This window comes from Salmo salar, chromosome ssa28, assembly GCF_905237065.1.
Source record: "Salmo salar chromosome ssa28, Ssal_v3.1, whole genome shotgun sequence".
NCBI classification, from domain to species: domain Eukaryota; kingdom Metazoa; phylum Chordata; class Actinopteri; order Salmoniformes; family Salmonidae; genus Salmo; species Salmo salar.
This window is the reverse complement of record NC_059469.1, coordinates 14,394,391-14,419,479: the sequence shown is the minus strand read 5'-3', so window position 1 is coordinate 14,419,479 and position 25,089 is coordinate 14,394,391. Positions and strand designations below refer to the sequence as shown.

At 41.7% G+C, this 25,089-nt stretch overlaps 3 protein-coding genes across 5 annotated transcripts; 1 reads left to right on the top strand and 2 right to left on the bottom strand.

Annotated features, from left to right (window-relative positions):
* Nucleotides 1-225: 225 nt before the first annotated feature.
* Nucleotides 226-11,513, bottom strand: LOC106589544 (meiotic recombination protein DMC1/LIM15 homolog). Of its 2 annotated transcripts, none has more exons than XM_014179660.2 (13): nt 11,105-11,513; nt 10,742-10,786; nt 10,395-10,541; nt 10,148-10,230; nt 10,016-10,032; nt 9,801-9,842; nt 9,600-9,672; nt 6,413-6,504; nt 1,459-1,532; nt 1,153-1,267; nt 944-1,004; nt 692-808; nt 226-531 (listed from the first exon to the last, which is right to left on the bottom strand). In XM_014179660.2, the coding sequence occupies exons 1-13, from the start codon at nt 11,159-11,161 to the stop codon at nt 462-464; spliced, it is 993 nt and encodes a 330-aa protein (XP_014035135.1). In that variant the 5' UTR covers nt 11,162-11,513; the 3' UTR covers nt 226-461. The 2 variants fall into 2 exon arrangements, with proteins under 2 accessions (XP_014035135.1, XP_014035134.1); XM_014179659.2 differs by having other exon boundaries at nt 9,980-10,032; nt 11,105-11,512.
* Nucleotides 11,514-11,825: 312 nt separating this feature from the next.
* Nucleotides 11,826-16,457, bottom strand: tomm22 (translocase of outer mitochondrial membrane 22 homolog (yeast)). Of its 2 annotated transcripts, none has more exons than XM_014179663.2 (4): nt 16,145-16,457; nt 14,752-14,898; nt 13,823-13,940; nt 11,826-12,795 (listed from the first exon to the last, which is right to left on the bottom strand). In XM_014179663.2, the coding sequence occupies exons 1-4, from the start codon at nt 16,162-16,164 to the stop codon at nt 12,721-12,723; spliced, it is 360 nt and encodes a 119-aa protein (XP_014035138.1). In that variant the 5' UTR covers nt 16,165-16,457; the 3' UTR covers nt 11,826-12,720. The 2 variants fall into 2 exon arrangements, with proteins under 2 accessions (XP_014035138.1, XP_014035137.1); XM_014179662.2 differs by having other exon boundaries at nt 14,752-14,870; nt 16,145-16,450.
* Nucleotides 16,458-16,930: 473 nt separating this feature from the next.
* Nucleotides 16,931-22,827, top strand: maff (v-maf avian musculoaponeurotic fibrosarcoma oncogene homolog F). The gene is made up of 3 exons (XM_014179661.2): nt 16,931-17,189; nt 19,122-19,208; nt 19,310-22,827. The coding sequence occupies exons 2-3, from the start codon at nt 19,176-19,178 to the stop codon at nt 19,751-19,753; spliced, it is 477 nt and encodes a 158-aa protein (XP_014035136.1). The 5' UTR covers nt 16,931-17,189; nt 19,122-19,175; the 3' UTR covers nt 19,754-22,827.
* The last annotated feature ends 2,262 nt before the right edge of the window (nt 22,828-25,089 follow it).

The following is a 25,089-nucleotide window of genomic DNA, read 5'->3' as shown; positions in this document are numbered from 1 at the left end:
TTGAAAAGAATAATGGGCAAATATTGTACAATTCAGGTGTGCAAAGCTCTTAGAGATGTACCCAGAAAGACTCACAAGTTGTAATCACTGCCAATGGTGATTCTAACATGTATTGACTCAGGGGGTTAAATATTTATCATATCAAGGTACTGTATATTAATGTTTTATTTTTCATATTTTTTTTAATTTTTTTTACAATTGTTACAATTTTTCTTCCACTTTGACATTACTGTGTATTTTGTGTAGATCGTTAACAAAAACAAATGACAATTAAATCTATTTTAATCACAATTTGTAACACAACAAAATGTGTGAAAAGTCTAGGGGTATAAATACTTTCTGAAGGCACTGTACATATAAACACCAAATAGTACAAATAGTCTTCATCAGAATAAAAAAAATTACGATTTGCTAAAAACTATGTGGTTCCTCTCCTCTACTGGTAAATCCATGAGGGTCTTTCACTCTTTGGCATCAGCAATTCCCCCTGGAGTGATGGCGAAAGTGGCCTCGTTCTCAGGCATATCAGGACTGCAGGAGGTCATGGAAAAGAATGAAGCTATGAGGAGGTAGATCTTTCTCCATAAGCAAGAAAAATCATATTCGACCACTTCTTTTCAAGGGGGGATGTTATTACTAAGGAATAATGAGAACAACATATATTGAGTGAGTGAACTTTCAGACTAATTACCTGTCAAATATCTTGGCAATCCTCAACTCTCCGCGTCCTTTCCTCAAGCTGATTCGTGTGGTGGACGCATGCGCCAGGATGTGCCCTCCAATCGGCTTCTTGGGATCAGCTTGGAACCTGACAGAGACAAGAGAAACCCTCTGATCAGAACTCCAGGCCAAAACCTGTTAGAACTTTAGCCGAGTGAGTTGCTGACTTTCCGTCTAATTTCAAAACAATCCCTAGTTTCTACATCTAGTTACAGTCACTTACGTCATCCCAGCTCCAGGGTCTGCAGTCATCTGGTTGGTGACAAACACTGCAACGTTGTACTCTAGGGAGAGGAGAGCAGAATACATAAATATCAATATGTCTACATCAATGAAAGGTTTACACAAAAGTCAAGAGTTTTTCTGCCAGTTATTCTGCTGCAGACTTAAATGCATAGTTTGCATATACGTATGCAAGAGAAGTCGCCAGACCTTCAGAGATCTTCTGCAGACGGGAGAGCATCTGGGCCAGCTTCTGCTGTCTCTCTGCCAACTCCCCTCGGCCAGAAAAATCTACCCGGAACAGAGCCATGATGGAGTCTATGATCTGAGGGGAGAAAGGGAAAAGACGTAGACACAAGACATTGTAAATGTGTATAAAACATAATAATGCATTATACCTGTCGGCATTATTTAAAGTGTTAACGAAAGATAGGTACAGTGATGGAAGTTGACAATATGAAAATATAACTATCATAAAACAAAGTGACATTGATTATCTTTTCTTTTCATTAATACCAGAAGTTTGAAGACGCCACCCTCCTCGTGGAATTTGGCCGCCACAAAATCCAACAGCTCCATCTGGTGTTCACCTGAAGTTGAAACCCAATTAGGTATACAGTACAAATGCCTAATCGTCTGATGTCATAACTACCAGTTAGGAAACACAGCAATCAGCTTCAAATGTACACAGTATTTTTCTTAATACAAACAGACTCAAAATGTATACTTAACAAAATGTATACTCACTGTAGAGCCCTCAGTTCCGCTCTAAATGCCTTAGATTGCTCTTTTGTCCCACCCCACACACATGCGGAGACCTCACCTGGCTTACCTGGTGCCTCCAGAGACGAAACCTCTCTCATCATCACTCAACGCCTAGGTTTACCTCCACTGTACTCACATCCTACCACAACATTGTCTGTATATTATGCCCAGAATCTATTCTACCACGCCCAGAAATCTGCTCCTTTTATTCTGTCCCCAACGCACTAGACGACCAGTTCTTATAGCCTTTAGCCGTACCCTTATCCTACTCCTCCTCTGTTCCTCTGGTGATGTAGAGGTTAACCCAGGCCCAGTAGCCCCCAGTTCCACTCCTATTCCCCAGGCGCTATCATTTGTTGACTTCTGTAACTGTGAAAGCCTTGGTTTCATGCATGTTAACATTAGAAGCCTCCTCCCTAAGTTTGTTTTATTCACTGCTTTAGCACACTCCGCCAACCCTGATGTCCTAGCCGTGTCTGAATCCTGGCTTAGGAAGGCCACCAAAAATTCTGAAATTTCCATTCCCAACTACAACATTTTCCGCCAAGATAGAACTGCCAAACGGGGTGGAGTTGCAATCTACGGCAGAGATAGCCTGCAGAGTTCTGTCATGCTATCCAGGTCTGTGCCCAAACAGTTCGAGCTTCTACTTTTAAAAATCCACCTTTCCAGAAATAAGTCTCTCACTGTTGCCGCTTGTTATAGACCACCCTCAGCCCCCAGCTGTGCCCTGGGCACCATATGTGAATTAATTGCCCCCCATTTATCTTCAGAGTTTGTACTGTTAGGTGACTTAAACTGGGATATGCTTAACACCCCGGCCGTCTTACAATCTAAGCTAGATGCCCTCAATCTTACACAAATTATCAAGGAACCTACCAGGTACAACCCTAAATCCGTAAACACGGGCACCCTCATAGATATCATCCTGACTACCCTGCCCTCTAAATACACCTCTGCTGTCTTCAACCAGGATCTCAGCGATCACTGATTCATTGCCTGCGTCCGTAATGGGTCCGCGGTCAAACGACCACCCCTCATCACTGTAAAATGCTCTCTAAAACACTTCAGCGAGCAGGCCTTTCTAATCGACCTGGCCCGGCTATCCTGGAAGGATATTGACCTCATTCCGTCAGTAGAGGATGCCTGGTTATTCTTTTAAAGTGCTTTCCTCACCATCTTAAATAAGCATGCCCCATTAGAAAAATGTAGAACTAAGAACAGATATAGCCCTTGGTTCACTCCAGACTCGACTGCCCTTGACCAGCACAAAAACATCCTGTGGCATACTGCATTAGCATCGAATAGCCCCCGTGATATGCAACTTTTCAGGGAAGTTAGGAACCAATATACACAGGCAGTTAGGAAAGCAAAGACTAGCTTTTTCAAACAGAAATTTGCATCCTGTAGCACAAATTCCAAAAAGTTCTGGGACACTGTAAAGTCCATGGAGAATAGGAGCACCTCCTCCCAGCTGCCCACTGCACTGAGGCTAGGAAACACTGTCACCACCGATAAATCTACGATAATCGAGAATTTCAAGAAGCATTTTTCTACGGCTGGCCATGCTTTCCACCTTGCTACCCCTACCCCGGTCAACAGCTCTGCACACTCCACAGCAACTTGCCCAAGCCTCCGCCATTTCTCCTTCACCCAAATCCAGATAGCTGATGTTCTGAAAGAGATGCAAATCTGGACCCCTACAAATCAGCTGGGCTAGACAATCTGGACCCTCTCTTTCTAAAATGATCCGCCGCAATTGTTGCAACCCCTATTACTAGCCTGTTCAACCTCTCTTTCGTATCGTCTGAGATCCCTAAAGACTGGAAAGCTGCTGCGATCATCCCCCTCTTCAAAGGGGGTGACACTCTAGACCCAAACTGCTACAGACCTATATCTATCTTATCCTGCCTTTCTAAAGTCTTCAAAAGCCAAGTTAACAAACAGATTACCGACCATTTCGAATCCCACCGTACCTTCTCCGCTATGCAATCTGGTTTCCGAGTTGGTCATGGGTGCACCTCAGCCACACTCAAGGTCCTAAACGATATCATAACCGCCATCGATAAAAGACAATACTGTGCAGCCGTATTCATCGACCTGGCCAAGGATTTCGACTCTGTCAATCACCGCATTCTTATCGGCAGACTCAACAGCCTTGGTTTCTCAAATGACTGCCTCGCCTGGTTCACCAACTACTTCTCAGAGTTCAGTGTGTCAAATCGGAGGGCCTGTTTTCCGGACCTCTGGAAGTCTCTATGGGGGTGCCACAGGGTTCAATTCTCGGGCCGACTCTTTTCTCTCTATTACATCAATGATGTCACTTTCGCTGCTGGTGATTCTCTGATCCACCTCTACGCTGACAACACCATTCTGTATACTTCTGGCCCTTCTTTGGACACTGTGTTAACAAACCTCTAGACGAGCTTCAATGCCATACAACACTCCTTCCGTGGCCTCCAACTGCTCTTAAATGCAAGTAAAACTAAACGCATGCTCTTCAACCGATTGCTGCCCGCACCCGCCTACCCGTCTAGCATCACTACTCTGGACGGTTCTGACTTAGAAACTACAAATACAGTTGGAGTCGGAAGTTTACATACACCTAGATTAGAGTCATTAAAACTCATTTTTCAACCACTCCACAAATTTCTTGTTAACAAACTATAGTTTTGGGAAGTCAGTTAGGACATCTACTTTGTGCATGACACAAGTCATTTTTCCAACAATTGTTTACAGACAGATTATTTCACTTATAATTCACTGTATCACAATTCCAGTGGGTCAGAAGTTTACATACACTAAGTTGACTGTGCCTTAAACAGCTTCCAGAAATGACAGAAAATTATGTCATGGCTTTATAAGCTTCTGATAGGCTAATTGACATAATTCGATTCAATTGAAGGTGTACCTGTGGATGTATTTCAAGGCTTACCTTCAAACTCAGCGCCTCTTTGCTTGACATCATGGGAAAATCAAAAGAAATCACAAAATAGATGGCATCATGAGTAGAGAAAATTATGTAGATATATTGAAGCAACATCTCAAGACATCAGTCAGGAAGTTAAAAGCTTGGTCGCAAATGGGTCTTCCAAATGGACAATGACCCCAAGCAAACTTCCAAAGTTGTGGCAAAATGGCTTAAGGACAACAAAGTCAAGGTATTGGAGAGGCCATCACAAAGCCCTGACCTCAATCCTATAGAAACTTTGTGGGCAGAACTGAAAAAGCATGTGCGAGCAAGGAGGCCTACAAACCTGACTCAGTTACACCAGCTCTGTCAGGTGGAATGGGCCAAATTTCACCCAACTTATTGTGGGAAGCATGTGGAAGGCTACCCGAAACATTTGACACAAGTTAAACAATTTAAAGGCAATGCTACCAAATACTAATTGAGTATATGTGAACTTCTGAAGCACTGGGAATGTGATGAAATAAATAAAAGCTGAAATAAATCAATCTCTACTATTATTCTGACATTTCACATTCTTAAAATAAAGTGGTGATCCTAACTGACCTAAGACAGGGAATTTTTACTAGGATTAAATGTCAGGAATTGTGAAAAACTGAGTTTAAATGTAGTTGGCTAAGGTGTATGTAAACTTCTTACTTCAACTGTAGGTGTCTGGTTAGACTGTAAACTCTCCTTCCAGATTCACATTAACCATCTCCAATCCAAAATTAAATCTAGAATCGGCTTCCTATTTCGCAACAAAGCATCCTTCACTCATGCTGCTCAACATACTCTTGTAAAACTGACTATCCTACCAATCCTTGACTTCGGCGATGTAATTTACAAAATAGCCTCCAACACTCTACTCAGCAATTTGGATGTAGTCTATCACAGTGCCATCCATTTTGTCACCAAAGCCCCATATACTACCCACCACTGCGACCTGTATGCTCTCGTTGGCTGGCCCTCGCTTCATATTCGTCGCCAAACCCACTGGCTCCAGGTCATCTGTAAGTCTTTGCTAGGTAAAGCCCCGCCTTATCTCAGCTCACTGGTCACCATAGCAGCACCCACCCGTAGCATGCACTCCAGCAGCTCACTGGTCATCCCCAAAGCCAACTCCTCCTTTGGCCGCCTTTCCTTCCAGTTCTCTGCTGCCAATGACTGGAACGAATTGCAAAAATCACTGAAGCTGGATTCTTGTATCTCCCTCATTAACTTTAAGCATCAGCTGTCAGAGCAGCTCTCCGATCATTGCACCTGTACACAGCCCATCTGTACATAGCCCTCCCAACTACCTCATCCCCATATTGTTCATTTATTTTTTTGCTCCTTTGCACCCCAGTATCTCTACTTGCACATTCATCTTCTGCACATCTATCACTCCAGTGTTTAATTGCTCAATTTTAATTATGGCCTATTTATTACCTTACCTCCCTAATCGCACTACATTTGCACACACTGTATATATATTTTTATAATGTGTTTTATATACGTTTTATATATGTTTGTTTATTCCATGTGTACTCTGTGTTTGTGTCGCAATGCTTTGCTTTATCTTGGCCAGGTCGCAGTTGTAAATGAGAACTTGTTCTCAACTGGCCTGCCTGGTTAAATAAAGGTGAAATATATATATTTTTTTATAAATGTATATCTAAGATTGTGAAACTGCTTTCCTCAGACAATATGTTCTCAGGTTTAGGCAGTAATGATAAGAGAGGTACTGTTTAATGACTAAGTTAGACGTCTTACTGGTGTAGGCTCGGGCGTATAACACATTGTCGAGCACAGCATCATGGTCGACATTGAACCTGTCTGCTATGTCCTTCAGTCTGTCAGGACGACTAGAGGATCACATTAGGTTAAGGAAAACATAGGATTTTGTAAGAGACTAATGGCTGAGTCATGTGAATAAAAACACTGATACTTATGACCCTATATCCTCAGAAATACTTGCAAAGGTACAGGTGATTTCCCAGCTAACAACAAACGTTCCCACAACTTTAGAAAATGTTCCCTTAAGAGGCTCATTAACTAACGTTTTCATGGGAATGTTCCTGTGATGTGCAGGGAATGTTTCCAAGACACCATTTCCTTAATGTCAAATAGAACTTATCCAGAACGTGGTTACCATGTTCTCAGAACTTAAGATACTAATGTTCTACGGGGGACCATTACGGAGAAAGAAATGTATGAAATGTATGCATTCACTACTGTAAGTCGCTCTGGATAAGAGCGTCTGCTATATGACTAAAATGTAAAATGTTCTAGACACAATTCATGGGAACGTTGCAAGAACATTCATGTGTCCAGTTTCTGTGGGTTAAAATAAAATTCCATCAACGTCCCACCAAACACACACAGAACATGGTTGTCATGTTCTCAGAATATACAGTACCAGTCAAAAGTTGACACACGTACACATTTGTTTTTGGTGACTATTCTCTACATTGTAGAATAATAGTGAAGACATCAAAACTATGAAATAACACATATGTAGTAACCAAAAAAGTGTTAAACAAATCAAAATATATTTTATATTTCAGATTCTTCAAAGTGGCCACCCTTTGCCTTGATAACGGCTTTGCACACGATACCCCATAATGACAAAAGCGAAAACAGGTTTTGAGAATTTTTAGCAAATGTATAAAAAAAATGGATTGGAGTCCACCTGTGGTAAATTCAATTGATTGGACATGATTTGGAAAGGCACACACCTGTCAATAAAACGTCTCACAGTTGTCAGTGCATGTCAGAGCAAAAACCAAGATACGAGGTCGAAGGAATTGTCCGTAGAACTCAGAGACAGGATTGTGTTGAGGCACAGATCTGGGGAAGGGTACAAAAAATGTCTGCAGCATTGAAGGTCCCCAAGAACATAGTGGCCTCCATCATTCTTAAATAAAATACGTTTGGAACCACCAAGACTCTCCTTAGAGCTGGCCGCCCGGCCAAACTGAGAAATTGGAGAAGGGCTTTGGTCAGGGAGGTGACCAAGAACCCGATGGTCACTCTGATAGAGCTCCAGAGTTCCTCTGTGGAGATGGGAGAACCTTCCAGAAGGACAACCATCTCTGGAGCACTCCACCAATCAGGCCTTTAGGGTAGAGTGGGGAGATGGAAGCCACTCCTCAGTAAAAGGCACATGACAGCCCGCTTGGAGTTTTCAATGAGACCATGAGAAAACAAGATTCTCTTGTCTAATGAAACCAAGATTGAACTATTTGGCCTGAATGCAAAGCGTCACATGTGGAGGAAACCTGGCACCATCCCTACGGTGAAGCATGGTGGTGACAGCATCATGCTGTGGGGATGTTTTTCAGCGGCAGGGACTGGGAGACTAGTCAGGTTCGAGGGAAAGATGAACGGAGCAACGTACAGAGAGATCCTTGATGAAAACCTGCTCCAGAGTGCTCAGGACCTCAGACTGGGGCGAAGGTTCACCTTCCAACAGGACAACGACCCTAAGCACACAGCCAAGACAACGCAGGAGTGGCTTCCGGACAAGTCTCTGAATGTCCTCGAGAGGCCCAGCCAGAGCCCGGACTTGAACCCGATCGTACATCTCTAGAGAGACCTGAAAATAGCTTTGCATCGATGCTCCCAATTCAGCCTGACAGAGTTTGAAATGATCTGCAGACAAGAATGGAAGAAACTCCTCAAATACAGGTGTGCCGAGCTTGCAGTGTCATACCCAAGGCTGTAATCGCTGCCAAAGGTGCTTCAACAACTGAGTAATGGGTCTGAATACTTATGTAAATGTGATATTAAAGGTTTTTATTTGTAATACATTTGCTTTGTCACTATAGGGTATTGTGTGTAGATTGTTTTTGAATACTTTCCGAATGCACTGTATCTTAGCTACCTCAGTGTTAACTTTGCAGGCTGACTAGCATCTATTGAGTTGCAATAGTTTGGATGCCCAAATCAACTGGAAGTATCTACAAAACAAGTTTTGAAGCCACATAATCGAAAAGGCTACATCTAATATTTTTTCCTAAAATTAATGTTCACGTTTCACAAATTATTATTTTGATTCAAATGATTTGATTCACCGCGATTGAACCCAATCCCAATTTATACAATGGTTAAGTGAGTTGTTTGTTTCGTCAAAAAATAATTGTTTCAATTAATCATATGAATCGCTCCCAAAAAGTTTATCAACTTTGTATGGCCTTATTTGCGAGTGTTGGTGGAATGTTTTTGGGGACATGACTAAAACAATAATACTTGCCAATAATAGCTTAACTGTTAACTAAAGGGTACAATATATTCTTCATCTGGCTACCTAGTTATTCGTCTGTTCTCCATCATACTTTATAGGCCCGTCTACCTGCTGCTGCAATGTCCGACTGTTTCTCTCTCCTTGAGCAACGGCCCACTCATCTCGCACATATGCAGGTGATGTGCACAAACACAGATGTGCTAAAGTGACAAACCTATCCTGGCTGATGTGTTGATTTTTTATGATAAAATATAAAAAATGTGCATAAATGAATTACATTAACAGAAATCATGAAATTAATGTCCATGACTTTTCCTCAACTTCTCTGGTTTTATAATTTTCCAAAACTTTTTCAGGTCTGAAAAAAATAAAATGTTAATATTCCAGGATTTTCATGACCATATGAACCCTGTCTGTGTATGTTTGATGTGACACTGATGGAATATTCTCCTAACCCTCCGAAAACTGGACACATGAATGTTCTTGAACCTTCCCATAAAACAAGTCTACAATATTAATATTCTGAGAACATTGTAACCACGTTCTAGATAAATTCTGCTCGACTTTAACTGAATGTTCTCCTAACTTCAATACCAACACAGAATATATACGGGTAACATTACAAAAACGTTCACTCTCTCCCTGAATTATTAGCTGGGTTTATATTGATGCAAATCTGGCTTTATAGATTAGAGCTCAGATAAATTTGGATACAAGGTGTTCTCTGTGTCGATGAAGATGACTTTTCCTCCTGTGTAGCCGTCCTCTCCAGGAAGCTGGGCTGTGACTGGAGAACAACAGAGACAAGGACTAAATGACAAGAACCCATGGAAGAACATCTGTAAGTTTCTGAAAACTGACTTCCAGGACTGGAAAAACTGGGACTACCAAAAAGACCCTCAGCCATTCACTTACCACATAGTGTATGAGAGAGCTGGGTCTTGCCTGTCCGAAACTCTGAGGGATAAAAACTGTACTGTTAAAGTGTGACAAAAACATGTTTTATATTTGACCCAGGTCAGGTCTTATACCTCATGAGCATGAGACTAATCATATCTTTGACTGAGGGACACACAGTCAGAAACAGAGTTCACCTCCAAATGCCTCAGTGATTGCCATGCTCTCCATACCTCCCCCAAGTAGTTTACTGCAGAGCAGACCGACGGATGAAGAGGAAAAATAGGAGTACTGTATTATACCGCAATATGACTCAGGAAAATGTATTAATATGAAAGGTTGAGCATGTTGGGGCGAATCTTAACTCAAACTCCAGGCTTCCAGTCATGATGTGGAACACTTGTTTCCTCTTCGCACTATATTCAAATGCTGTCAGGAAACCATTGGTCTACAATGAACACAAGAGCAAATGAAAACATGTCAACTGAAGTTTATTTGATTAATGTCTTCCATACCTCATCCCCAAACCGAATCTGTAGGGACCTGACAATTAAACTAATCATGAGACACCAAAGTCCTCTATGCTGAAGGTGACTCAGCTGAGTCTCTCACCAGAATTTTCCCAGCAGCCTCTTTGATCTTGTCCACCTTTGCTTCTGAAAGGCCCTTGATGTTACACAGGGCTCTACGTGTGGTCATCTGGATCCCCTTTACTGTGCAGATACCCACAGACTTCAGTTTCTTTAAATCTGCCATGTTCTGAATGGATGGACGGTGGGTGGGATGGAAGGGGGGAGAGAAAGGGGTGGTGGTGGGAGAGAATAGAGTGTTTTTTTTACTTATTAGCTTTGAGGTGTAATCTTGAGTTTATCTACCAACTGACCCATGACGAAGTTTCTATATACACTCAAGGGTCAGGGCAGACTACTTTCCTAGACCTTGTTTTCAGATATACTCACAATTCCATGCTTCTGTAGGGTGTCTATGTCTTGGAAAAAGGACTCCTGTGGGTAAAGAACATGACAAAACGTGTTTGAAACCATGTTAAGAAGTAAAATGATCTGCCACTGACTTAGGCTAGATGAAAGTAGTGTAGAAATTGAGTTACCACTACCAAAAAATATATTAGCTAGCTATGTTATGAATGATTAACAATGAGTGACAGGTAACTTACTAGCTACAACAATCCATTCTACCTGGGGAAAAAATAGCATGTACTGTAGCTAGCTAGTAGTAGCTACGAGAATGCTAGTGGCAAACAATACTGACACCCGCAGCTAGGCTAGCAAACAAGCTAACATTAGCTAGCTTAGGCAGGTTACCTCATCATCTTGGTATCCGGCCTCATCCTCCACAACTTGATCTTCGGCGGCTTTCATCTTGATTAGCGCAATGTAGCTACTAGTAGCGCTTGAACTAGATGGGTTTTTTTTTTGTTTCGGCGAGCTAGCTGCTACCTAACGTTATAAGATACCAGTTAATAAATGGGGCAGGGGAAATAACATTTCTTGCGATGTCAGCAAGCGATCGGTTAGCCGCCCAACGTCAGCTATAGCTCCTGAAAGATGTTATCAACATCTACAGAATGAGGTTGCTTCTTTCACTAACTTGACAACCCTGTAAAATGTTGCAAAGCTAATGATGACCTTATCAAGATGAAAAATGACTTGCCACCTGAGATTTCTTGAGGTGGCGGGAATGTTTGACGCTCGTGCTGAAAGTTGAGAACTGTCAATCAAAAAGGTTCCACTCAGGAGATGCTCTCTCATCAGCAACAATCAAGAGAAATGTTGAACTGTACATGCGAGATGCTCTCCTCAGCAACAATCTTTGGTAGTGACTGATCTTGATGCACAAAAGCCACAGTCAATTTGTAGCATTTATCTGTAAGATACCTGTACTTTACTACAATATACAAATGTAATGTCTCTGATAGAGAAGGAATGTCACCTACATGTAAATAATCAAACAAGTTAACCTTAAAGAGGGCAAAGCAGCACATTACATTTCCCTGCACCCATCTAGCATATATGATAATACAACTTTTTTTGTAATGTCCATTTCATTGGTGTTTTTATTCCTGCAGTCAGGTTGAACACACAAGACAGAATTTGCTCGTTGCAAAGTTAAGAGAACATACATTCCAAAGTGACAATAGAAAAAAGTAACTGACATTCTCTCTGGCTTGACAGGACTATGTGTACATTGACATAATATCTTTAGAGTTATACAGTATGCAGGGAAAGTGCTGTTTGAATCTTATCAAAATATACTTTTTGTGATGAATTTTTTTACGGCTTTAATGCCCACAAATGAAACAATGTCTCAAGCGACACATGACATACATACTCTTATCACCAATGCTTTTGCAAAACCAGCAGACACTATAGATCTCAATGACCAGCTGTGATTGTGAATATGACAGATCTATGATGTCAGTCATGTCTACCATGATTTTCCCACATACAAGTGGAATGAACACGTTCCCAAACCAAACACAGGATACAACAGTTAAGGCCATATGTAGCTACAGACCCACATGAAAACAATTATATTCAGACCACACACACACTATTGGTAACTTCTTATAACCACAATAATATCCCAATTTCTTCAATTATCCACCTGATCCAAATCGCCTGGAACACATACATATTTATATCGCTATGTATAAAAAAAGAAATTAAGTAAAAACAGTGCTCAGAAGACAGTGTGCAGAAGTCTCTGCAGGATATCGAGTAAGAGAGACAGCGAACGGGACATTCGTTATTGCAACATCCTCTAATCTCCTTAAATGGCCAATCCTGGATGTTGGAAGGAGCACATGTGCTGACCAGATGCAGCTTTGTATCCTCTTCTTTGTCTCTCTCTCTCTCTCTTTCCAAGCCTCCACTCTCCCTCATTGGTTGAAGCGCTAAGGCTGTCGGAGCGACATCGGTCACATTTTCACTGGAGCGGGAGGCATCAGCCCTGGCATCCCACCTGACATCCCTGCATTGGGGCCCAACAGGATCTACACAAGGAAGGGGCATCACAAAAACATTTGTTCATTGACAACATTGCAGATCCTAATGACTCCTAATGAAAGACTGATTTTCCCAATTCCAAATCCAACCCTTTTCACGTAGATTGAAAAGTATAGGATAGGTATACAGTGAGCACCAAAAGTATTGGGACAGTGACAATTTTGTTCATGTTTTGGCTCTGTACTCCAGCACTTTGGATTTGAAATTATACAATGACGATGAGGTTAAAGTGCATACTGTCATCTTTAATTTGAGGGCATTTACATCTATATTGGGTTAACTGTTCACAAATTACAGCACTTTTTGTACATAGCCCCCCCCATTTTAGGGGACCAAATGCATTGGGACAAATTCACTTAGGTGCATTAAAGTAGTCAAAAGTTTAGTATTTGGTCCCATATTCCTAGCCCGCAATGATTAAATCAAGCTTGTGACCCTACAAACTTGTTGGATGCTTTTATTGTTTGTTTTGGTTTTGTTTAAGATTATTTTGTGCCCAATAGAAATTAATGGTAAATAAAGTAGTGTCATTTGAGTCACTTTTATTGTAAATAAGAATAGAATGTTTCTAAACAATACTACATCCATGTGGATGCTACCAGGATTACGAATAATCTTGAATGAATCGTGAATAATGATGAGTGAGAAAGTTAGAGGCATAAATATCATAACCCCCCAAACATGCTAACCTCCCATTATTGTAATGGTGAGAGGTTAGCATGTTTTGGGGGTATGATACTTGTGCGTCTAACTTTCTCACTCATCATTATTATTCACGATTCACTCACTATCCATAATCATGGTGCTGTGTCACGGTCCCAATACTTTTGGAGCTCACTGTAGCTATATGATTATATCTCCACCTTGATGTCTGATATGCTAGACAATTTGTGTGTACTTTTGGCCATATTGCATTTGTTTCTTCAGACATAAACAAGAGCCAAGACCATAATAGTAGGGCCTAGGTTGTGTATTTGGAACTGAACATTGTCTGTCAGTGGGATAGTACAGTACCTGTCTCTGCTGCTGTAGCTGCTGCTGCTCCAGCTGTAGTCTCTCAGTCTCAAACACCACCGGAAGGACCAGGATCATGAACGAGGTAGTGCCCACCCACAGGGCAGCGCGGGAGAAACTAAGAAACACAGAGGCAGGAGGGGAGATGGAAAGGTGGGGGTAAAATAACAAACAGATGTGGAGAGAGAACTGGAGTAGATAATAAACACAGAGATGGCCTAACTGATTGTCCTTGGCAAGATCAGGGGCAGGCAGGGAAAACAGTCCTTGGAATACAGAGGAGCTGTTCAGAACTGACGTTACTGACGTTACTCCTTATAGTCCAAGGACCTTACATTTTCTGTTTAGAGGCTAATTATCTCTGGTTGCCAAAACAGCCAAATAATCCACCTAAATGTGAATCGATTTTCAATTGCTATCATATCACATCAAAATAATTTCACTAATGCAAAATATACACTTACTGTTTTAACACAGTTGCAGCTGACAGTATTTCTCACGTTTGTGGCGTCCGTCTTCTATTTACACACAGGTGTTCGGAGATGCAAATAGCTCATTAGCACAGGTATTTGGACTCTGTCTTCCGTAAACAAGTGCTGTAACATGGACATTTGGCCATGTTGGACCCCTAACCCCATAAAGGTGTAGTAATTTCACCTTTTATTACTATTATTATTATTATTATTATTTCTTGCTGATATGAAAGATACTTTTCTTATGTTTCCAAAACCATACCGCAAGTGATGCGTGTTAACGTTTAGGGCAAGCATCGGCGCTCTTTACAAAACTACCCCAGACACTATCGTCAATAGGCACTAAAGGTAGTTAGCTTCTATGAATGGGGTAGATGAAGATTTAAAACGAGAGGTCTACTCTAAGGCTGCTGATACACCCAGAGCAGCCACAGCAGTTTTTAGGAGAACATTTACCTGAACAGCTTCTTGGCCACAGTGACTGAGCCCGATGCGGTCACCTCAGCCGCAGAGCGCAGTGTATCAGGGAACATCTCAGTCAAACCCCACAGCCTCTCCATAATAGTCTCATCCAGCTGAGGGAACGGAGACACGAGGAAGTTACTACAACACAGATAACATGGTTATTTTAGACCCAATAAAAGAATGGAGGTACACTAAATGACCAAAAGTATGAGGATACCTGCTCGTCGAACATCTAAATCCAAAATCATGGGCATTAATATGGAGTTGGTCCCCTCCTTTGCTGCTGTAACAACCTCCACTCTTCCGGGAAGGCTTTCCACTAGGTATACTAGTGTTATGGAAAATTTGTTACAACAGCTCATCCCAAATTCTGCCACCAAACTAGCTAGACAGCCATAAGAGCATTAGTGAGGTCGGGCAATGATGTTGGGCGATTAGGCCTGGCTCGCAGTCACCGTTCCAATTCATCCCAAAGGTGTTCGATGGGGTTGAGGTCAGGGCTTTGTGCAGGCTAGTCAAGTTCTTCCACAACGATCTCGACAAACCATTTCTGTATGGACCTCGCTTTGCGCACCTGGGCATTGTCATGCTGAAACAGGAAAGGGCCTTCCCCAAACTGTTGGCACAAAGTTGGATGCATGTCTAGAATGTCATTATAGGCTGTAGCGTTAACATTTCCCTTTACTGGAACTAAGGGGCCCAGCCCAAACCATGGAAAACAGCCCCAGACCATTATTCCTCCAATCACCAAACTTTACAGTTGGCACTACACATTCGGGCAGGTAGCGTCCTCATGGCATCCGCCAAACCCTGACTCATCTGTCGGACTGCCAGATAATATAACGTGATTCATCTCTCCAGAGAATGTTTTCACACTGTTCCTGAGTCCAATGGCGGCGAGCCATTGGCTGTGGCTGAAATACCCGAATCCACTAATTTGAAGGAGTGTCCACATATTTTTGTATATAGAGAGTATAGTAACTACATGAATGAAGTATTTTACTGTCTCAAAAGTAACCAGCTCTGTTGGGGAACTAGTTAGTACTGTAAATTACTGAATGAAACATGACCATTTTAGACAATTCTTACAAGGTACCCACACCATGGGACATCTGACTTATTTGATTTAATTACATTTACAGTACAATCAGTTACAGTACAGATACATGTAAAACAGATATTATAGCTGTACATGTGACATTTAGCTAGCTAGCTAACACGCTAACGTTAGCAAACTAGCTAGCAATTACTCGCATAACGAATGACCCTGAGTAGCTACAGCTAGCTAGCTAGTCAAATAGGCACACAACTCAAGTGAAACTGTACGTATGATCGTGCATGACAGTTACGGGGTGACATGTGTCAAGTTTCCATTCATCTTTACCTCTTCATCTTCATCTTCATCAATCTCGCCTTCTGGGGGACGGGTCTCGACTGGGCCCGCAGCCGGTGATAGCTCTTCGATTCCAGCCATGGAAAACTGCTCTCGCGCCGCTTACCAGCCGGTGTGTTTAGCTAATTTAAAATGTACCTCAATTGGTGGAAGGGCAAATCAGTATTTTAATGTTTTATCGTGGAATTATTGCGTTGGACCCAAGAGGGGAGCATTGGTCCTGCGACAATCTGAGGTCACTCGGTTAAAAGCTACATGTGCGTTGGATGACGGCAAAATGGTTACTTGCCTGACTAGCTCAAATAAATTGCGCCCTCTGTTGTACGAGAGGTCTAATAGTGTGTTTCGTGATTGAACAGAAAACGGTAAAAAATAAAATCTGTTATGAAACAGATTATAGTATTTCTGTATTAGAAATTGTGGTTTTTGGGCTAGTAATCCACTATAAGAGGAGCCTCAACATTTTTGATTTCCAAATGCAATGTATTCGTAAGGAGTCAGCCTCTCCCCTTTCTATAAGCATTATTGGAATTTCAGGTTGTTGCTTCTTATTTCACTTTTATAAACATGAAAGTAATTTTCACTAACATTCACTAAGTGAGCAAGCAGCAAATGCAGCTGACTATTCCTTTGGAATGTCATTCTTCCCTACTCTATTTTCCTTTTCCATGCACATGCCTTTCTAAATCAATAAGGATAGGAAAGGAGAGGCAGGTCATCATCATGGAAAAGTTTGGGACGCAGGGAATCCGTATTGTTTACATCCTTCCATCTCGTACGCTGGGGGCGGGCGGGATCCACCCTCATTCTTTAGAGTTTACGTCATTGTAACTGTGTTTTTTGTGAATGAAAGAATCCAACCCCACAGAACAGAGTAATTCCGGGAAAAGGCGAACTGACATTTTGTCGCTTGACTCGCTTCGACTGAACACAGTATTTGACGTTTCTCCGTGTTTTAAAAACATTTGTTTATAGAATTGTGTTGACAACTGAAGGACTGGCAGCTGGTACTCTCCAACGACATAGCCAAGGACAAGTAAGTAGGCAGCTGTTTGCTTTTCTGGTTAGCCACCTAGCATTGGCTAATCCATGTTGCTGGCTAATGTGCTAGCTAACGTTAGCATGTTGTTTAGTTAGCCTTACGAAATTGTTCCAATTTGACAACAAAGACACGACCACATTCACTATTTACATATCTAGATGTAACTCGATATTTGGTGTTCTGTTTAAAATTGTGTAGGTTCTCATGAAATTAACGTTTTAAACGTTTCTTAAAGAAATGGGTGGCCACCTGCGCACTTGCAATGGCCGTGTGTTTACTATCGCATCGAGTTAGCGTAGCATGGCGCACCTAGCTCGCCAGCTCCCTTCCGTATAAGGAAATGGGTGGATTGTTATTGAGAATTAAATGTTTACGTAGGGGGCATCTTCCCTTTTATTCCGTTAATAACGAAAGTCGGTTTATGAAACAACAATATATTTTGAACGTAAAATATGTCTTTGTGTTTCTGCTTCTCAGCTAGTTTTTAATGATGTATTGAAACGTCATTTGGTCGACATCTAACGTCAGCCCTGTATTGTGTTACAACACTATTATTAGGCACAAAATACTGCTTTAAATTGAGAATTTCAGGAAACATGTATGTTACATATTTTATGGAGTTTCTTTTGACAAAATGCATGTAAGTGAGTGATAGTAGTCAGACACTAGCGGTGGGCAGCTTATTGCTGAATCACTATGACTTTATGAAATGGTCATATCGGTTTACAACGGCGCCTCGTGGTAGGACAGTCGTTGAGTGTACAGTCACTTCCCACGCATTTCAGAAAACGGTAAGGTCAAGGATCCACCGAAAGCAAACTCATCAGTCAGGTTTAGAACAATCATTATTATCAGGGTTAGACTAGACAATGTAAGGTTGTGAATGATTATGACAACATGGTGAGGATAGCTTACATCATTTATTACATTTATTACATTACATTATTACATTTAAGTCATTTAGCAGACGCTCTTATCCAGAGTGACTTACAAATTGGTGCATTCACCTTATGATATCCAGTGGAACAACCACTTTACAATAGTGCATCTAAATCTTTTAAGGGGGGGTTAGAAGGATTACTTTATCCTATCCTAGGTATTCCTTAAAGAGGTGGGGTTTCAGGTGTCTCCGGAAGGTGGTGATTGACTCCGCTGTCCTGGCGTCGTGAGGGAGCTTGATCCACCATTGGGGTGCCAGAGCAGCGAACAGTTTTGACTGGGCTGAGCGGGAACTGTGCTTCCTCAGAGGTAGGGGGGCCAGCAGGCCAGAGGTGGATGAACGCAGTGCCCTTGTTTGGGTGTAGGGCCTGATCAGAGCCTGAAGGTATGGAGGTGCCGTTCCCTTCACAGCTCCGTAGGCAATCACCATGGTCTTGTATTACATCAAAGACAAGAATAACTGATAAAGTAACACTCAAAACACGGATGCCATTTGTCTTGAATAGATAAGATATTAGAATGTAAAAAAAAAATATCCTCAGAATGCTGAGTTTCACATGCAAGAGTACAACCCAGCCAGCTGCAAATTAACCTTGCTTTGAGCATTTGAAAAAGCACTATGTCCAATCCATTAGGTTATTACTGTATTATTACCAATTCAGGTTTTGGAGAGGCCAGTTCTGCTATGAGTGTTAGGAAGAAGTGGTTACTAGTGTTTGAGGGGAACACCTGCTTTGAGCAATGTGGGATGGGCACATGATAGGCCCAACTTCCCTTCACGATTCCGGCTGGGAGAAATCTTCAACTTTCAAAAATGGTGGCATGTTTCTTTCTTATTTATTTTTTCCCACAAAGGAAATCTTCAGTCCAAGATTGAATCTTTATATCCTACTATACCAAGCAGTATATAGGGGAACACGTGAAATTAATATTTATCAAATGCTTCAACTTAATTGAATGGCCTTTTTCTCACTCCCTCTCTTGTAGATCGTCTGTAAATCTGTGTTTACTGGTGTCGGAGACAGAGGATAAAGCCAGACCATGACGTCAGAAAGAAGCAGCAAAGCCCTGAAGGTAGAATTACAAAACATTTAAGTTTGGAGTTTATTCAATTTTAAAGTACATTTTACACGTACTTTGCAAAGAAAATGGTCAAACTCTCCATCCCTCTCCAGGTGAAGCGGGAGTGTGGTGAGAATGTTCCGGTGTTGTCGGACAGCGAGCTCATGTCCTTGTCTGTACGGGAGCTCAACCTCCACCTACGGGGTCTATCCCGCGAGGAGGTCCAGAAGCTCAAGCAGCGCCGGCGCACCCTGAAGAACCGTGGCTACGCGGCCAGCTGCCGGGTGAAGCGGGTGTCCCAGCGCGAGGCCCTGGAGCAGCAGAAGAAGGAGCTCCAGAGGGAGGTGGAGAGGCTGGGTGTGGAGAACGCTGGGATGAGGAGAGAGCTGGAGGGCCTGGGGGCCAGGCTGGCTGCCCTGCAGAGGTTCGCCCGTGGGTTAGAGTCTGGAGGAGGTAACATCCTGGCTACGGCCCCACGCCTGAACACAGCCTCGGTCATTACCATAGTGAAGACCCCACCACAGGCCCACGTCCAAAGAGAGCAGGGGGGCTCCTAGGAGGAACCGATTGGGCTGGGGAGGGACTCATGCACGCACATACTCTCATATAGACACACACACAGGCAGACACATGGAGAGCGCAGGAGGATTGGAGGAACACAGACAAATAGGCACTTATGAAACTCATGCGCTTAAGATGATACACATACACTCGCACACCAGGGTTTCCGTTAGGACAATGTGACGCCAGACCTTTGACCGGCAGTGTTTTAATTTACCGGACATTTAAGATGTTTACCGGACTCATATGTATTGGGTGTGTAACCTGATTAGGGCGTCCACCCACGGTGCTCAGAATGACAGAAATCACATTTCGATTATGGTTATTCTTCTTAACGGGACATGGAACTCGAGGGTGCAACGATGTGAATACTTCTTACCGAATTCCGATGCGCAATTTGAAGATGTTAGAATAACTGTCCACATTTACTTTTCCTCAGCCAACAAGATGAGGAAATCTACTATTCCCCCATAGTAGAAAAGTGTACCTATTCTATTGGTCAGCTTGTCATTCTGTGTGAGAAAGAAATGGCCTATTCCAAACAGACTGGGGACGATAGATCCCAAATTCATACAACCAGTAGGCCTAGGCTACATCCCAATTTTTAAACCAATGAGGCTCATGCAACACATCTGAAAGTTTAGCTTAAAATGTTAAAACAAATTTCTTCACATTATAAGCACAGGAATTCCACACAAGGCAGTAGGCTATGTGCGAATGTTTGTTCCATAATACAGTTAGGAAAAAATAGTTGTCAAAAGCACACCACACATGCGAGCGGTTTCATGAGACAGAGTTGAAAATATCTGTTAGAAATGTAGAAAGAGTGGACCTCTAAAGATGCAACAACTAGTATGGGCTGATTATATGACTAGGATTGTGCCTTTCGGCTACTGGACAATGAAAGAAAGTTGATCTTAAAACCAGTAGAATATGAGAAATAGGCTACTGGTTTCAATAGAATATGGAAGTCTTTAGAAAATAATTGCCTGCACGTTTGGTTGGATTTTGGCTAGGCTACTTTGAAGCAAGGTAAGACATGCCTCATAATGTGTAGTAAAACGTTCAGGTTTCAAACAATTAAGTATATGTTTTTAAAATACATACTGCCTCCTGCTCATTGCAAAGTGGTGTGTTGACACGCTGAAGCCTGCCTAGTTGCCTATGCACTTGAATGGCGAATGGGAAGTGCGCTTCAATTAACAGTTGACAAATAAAAATAGTAGCTATTTTTAATCATGACCATCAAAACTGTTAACACAGGATTGCATATAGAATTGTTGTGCAGTGATTGGGCTTATAGTAGCACGTTTCACTCCAGCAGCAACAAACTAGCTGTTTGATGAGCTGTAGCAGCAGCTCTTGCGCTACATCGACTGGTATTTCAATCAATAAATAGGCTAAAATGCATTTTCACAATGCGATTTTCCTTCTTCTCCAGGACAATAGGCCGGCGGCAATTTTATTTATCGGCCAAAAGCCAGCTATTACCTGCTAACGGAAACCCTGTCACACACACACACACACAAGTAAGGTGTTCAGTCAGTGACAAATACTCACTCTAAACCCAGCCAACACACATACAGACTCATACAGATGTGCAGTTGAGGAAACATGACTGCTGACGAGTCCGGCTGAGGCACGACAGGCGTGCAAAACAGGGACATAGACAACATCCCTCGACAAAGCCAGTCTTGCTGCTGGTGCTCTCTGATACTGCTACTCAACAGGCTGAGCCGGCTAGCGCTCTGCCTTCTAGCATGGCATCTAGCCCCGCTACACAATGTCTGAGTTAATCAGACTCTTCCGCAGCTTCTTCCAATGCAAGCTTTGCGTTTTAAACGGCATCACAATTGACATCTGTACATATCTTGGAGTGTTGTTCATCTGTACTCTTGTGTGTCGATACTATTGTGCTTCACTGTGTTGCCGTTCGTAGTGGCTACATGGGTGTTTTTCAACTGCACAGTGCACATTTTGGTTTGTTATAAACAGCTTTGGTTGTAGTTGGTCATTGCTGGAAACAGTTGAAAAATCCACATCTCGTAGAATACTATGTCAATGCAAAAATCTATTGATACATTCCTTTATGTTATTTTGTAATGTTTATACAAGAGACAAATGTTTGAGCGAACATTTATTCAGAGGTATTCTATTTTATTTGTATTTAAAGAATAGATATTACAAAAGCTAATGAGTGCTGTGGTGTAATGTATGTTTCAAATACCTGCGTATGACTAGTTTGGGGAAATTCTCACGTCTAATTGTTGTACTGAGTGTGTGACGATTATTTGTGTAATGTTTAACTGTCGTAATGAGCTGTTTAGATATGCTAAAAGCCGATGGTCATGTTGCTGTAAGATGATTTTAGTATGCGTGTACACCATATTTGTACTAATTTCATAGTGAGTCGAGTGGCTTGTTGTAGGGATATTATTTTTCTATCAAGTACCAAGGTGATGATACGTATTGTTATTTATGATACATTTTATTTCACGTTTGTTTTCTGAAATGGCTCGAGAGGGAGAGTAACACTGTAAGGAGAAAGAACGAAGGAAAAGAATGGTAAAGGAATAAAAGAATGAGGCAGAGATTGAAAAAGGGATAACAGGATGTGAAGGAAAGATGTGGTGGTAGAAGAGGATTTGGGAGGTGAATGAGGAAGGAGAAGAGGACCGATATGAGGTGGTGCTTAATTCAGTTGAAAACCTTGTAACATCCATGATTTATCAATAAATCCCTGCTGACTCTTATTAGACTGGGGTTGACTTAATGTTCGGAAAGTAATAGCAATATGATTTAAATTGTCAATAGTGACATTGTGTTGATTACTCCTGTAAGATATATTTAGCTATCTGCTCAATATCAATGTTGCATAGCATTTATCCTCAGTAATATCTAATGTCTCATCTAAGATTATTGTCAAATTATGCTGGATGTTTTGTTATACCGCAAAACAAAAATGGTCTTTGTATTTATTACATGTATTTTTTCTATGGTGAAAATTAAGTACATTGTCTATTTTATATATTAATAATTGAAATAAATGTTGTATATATTGTACATAAAATGGTGTGATTTATCCTTTATACTGTATACAGTGCATTCGGAAAGTATTCAGACCCCTTGACTTTTCCTACTTTTTATGTTACACCCTTCTAAAATGGATGAAATATTTTTTGTCCTCAATCTACACACAATTCCCCATAATCAAAGCACAAAAAGGTTTTAGATATTAAAAAAAAAAAACTTATTTACATAAGTATTCAGACCCTTTGCTATGAGTCTCGAAATTGAGCTCAGGTGCATCCTGTTTCCATTGATCATCCTTGAGATGTTTCTGCAACTTGATTGGAGTCTACCTGTTGTAAATTCAATTGACTGGACATTATTTGGAAAGGCACACACCTGTGTATATATAAGGTCCCACAGTTGACAGTGCACGTCAGAGCAAATACCAAGCCATGAGGTCGAAGGAATTGTCTGTAGATCTCCGAGATTAGGATTGTGTCGAAGCACAGATCTGGGGAAGGGTACCAAAAACTTTCTGCAGCATTGAAGGTCCCCAAGAATGCAGTGGCCTCCATCATTCTTAAATGGAAGAAGTTTGGAACCACCAACTCTTCCTAGAGCTGGCCGCCCGGCCAAACTGAGAAATTGGGGGAGACGGGCCTGAGAGAAGGGCCTGGTGGTCACTCTGACAGAGCTCCAGAGTTCCTCTCTGGAGATGAGAGAACCTTCCAGAAAGACAACCATCTCTGCAACACCACCAATCAGGCCTTTATGGTAGAGTTGCCAGACAGAAGCCACTCCTCAGTGAAAAGCACATGACAGCCCACTTGGGGTTTGCCAAAAAGCATCTAAAAGGACTCTGACCATGAGAAACGGGATTATCTGGTCTGATGAAACCAAGATTTAAATCTTGCCTGAATGCCAAGCGTCATGTCTGGAGGAAACCTGGCACCATCACTTTTTTAAATTCACCTTTATATAACCAGGTAGGCCAGTTGAAAACAAGTTCTCATTTACAACTGTGACCTGGCCAAGATAAAGCAAAGCAGTGCGACACAAACAACACAGAGTTACACATGGAATAAACAAACGTACAGTCAATAACACAATAGAAAAAGTCTATACAGTGTGTGCAAATGGTGTATCACATTGGGTGAGGCGGGTTGCCGGAAGGTATATTTAATTTAAAACATGGAAAAAGAGATTATATATTTCAATATATTTCACAAATAAAGACGGGAAAAACAAACATTTACACGGGAGAACGACAAACAACGTCTGCACTGCTACGCCATCTTAGGTGAAGCATGGTGGTGGTAGCATCATGCTATGGGGCTGTTTTTCAGCACCAGGGACTGGGAGACTAGTCAGGGTTGAGGGAAAGATGAACAGAGCAAAGTACAGAGAGATCCTTGATAAAAACCTGCTCCAGAGCGCTCAGGACCTCAGAATGGGGAGAAGGTTCACCTTCCAACAGAACAACGACCTTAAGCACACAGCCAAGACAATGCAGAAGTGGCTTCGGGACAAGTCTCAATGTCTTTGAGTGGCCCAGCCAGAGCCCAATTGAACATCTCTGGAGAGACCTCAAAATAGCTGTGCAGCGACACTCCCTATCCAGCCTGACAGAGCCTCAGAGGATCTGCAGAGAAGAATGGGAGAAACGCCCCAAATATAGGTGCCAAGCTTGTAGCGTCATACCCAAGAAGACTCTAGGCTGTAATCGCTGCCAAAGGTGCTTCAGCAAAGTACTGATTAAAGGGTCTGAATACTTATGTAAATGTAATATTTGTAATAAATTAACAAACATTCCTAAAAACCTGTTTTTGCTTTGTCATTATGGGGTAATGTGCCGATTGATGAGGACATCAATTTAATTAATTTTAGAATAAGGTTGTAACGTAACAAAATGTGGAAAAGGTCAAGGGGTCTGAATACTTTCCGAATGCACTGTAGTTTTTGATCACGCTGTTTTGGCCAGTTCTTCCGAACTGTCAGGCTACAATGTATGAGAGGGAAGCAGAAAGGAGAAGTGTGTGTGTACATTAGCAGGGCTAGGTTTTTTCTTTAGGGAACTAGAACTACTGATGAGAGGGAGGTTAAAATAAGCAATATGTGCTGTATAGTAAACTTTTATGGAAAATGTACTTGCAAAAAGAGAATAGCAAACATGCAAAACTTTGCAGACATGAGTAAATCTTCCCATGAGAGATGTCCTACCCTTTCACACGTGTGATTTGGAGCTATATTTATAAGATAATCATGACATCTAAAAGACAACCAGGTTCTAAAAAGCCTACATTTAATATGAAATAGAATA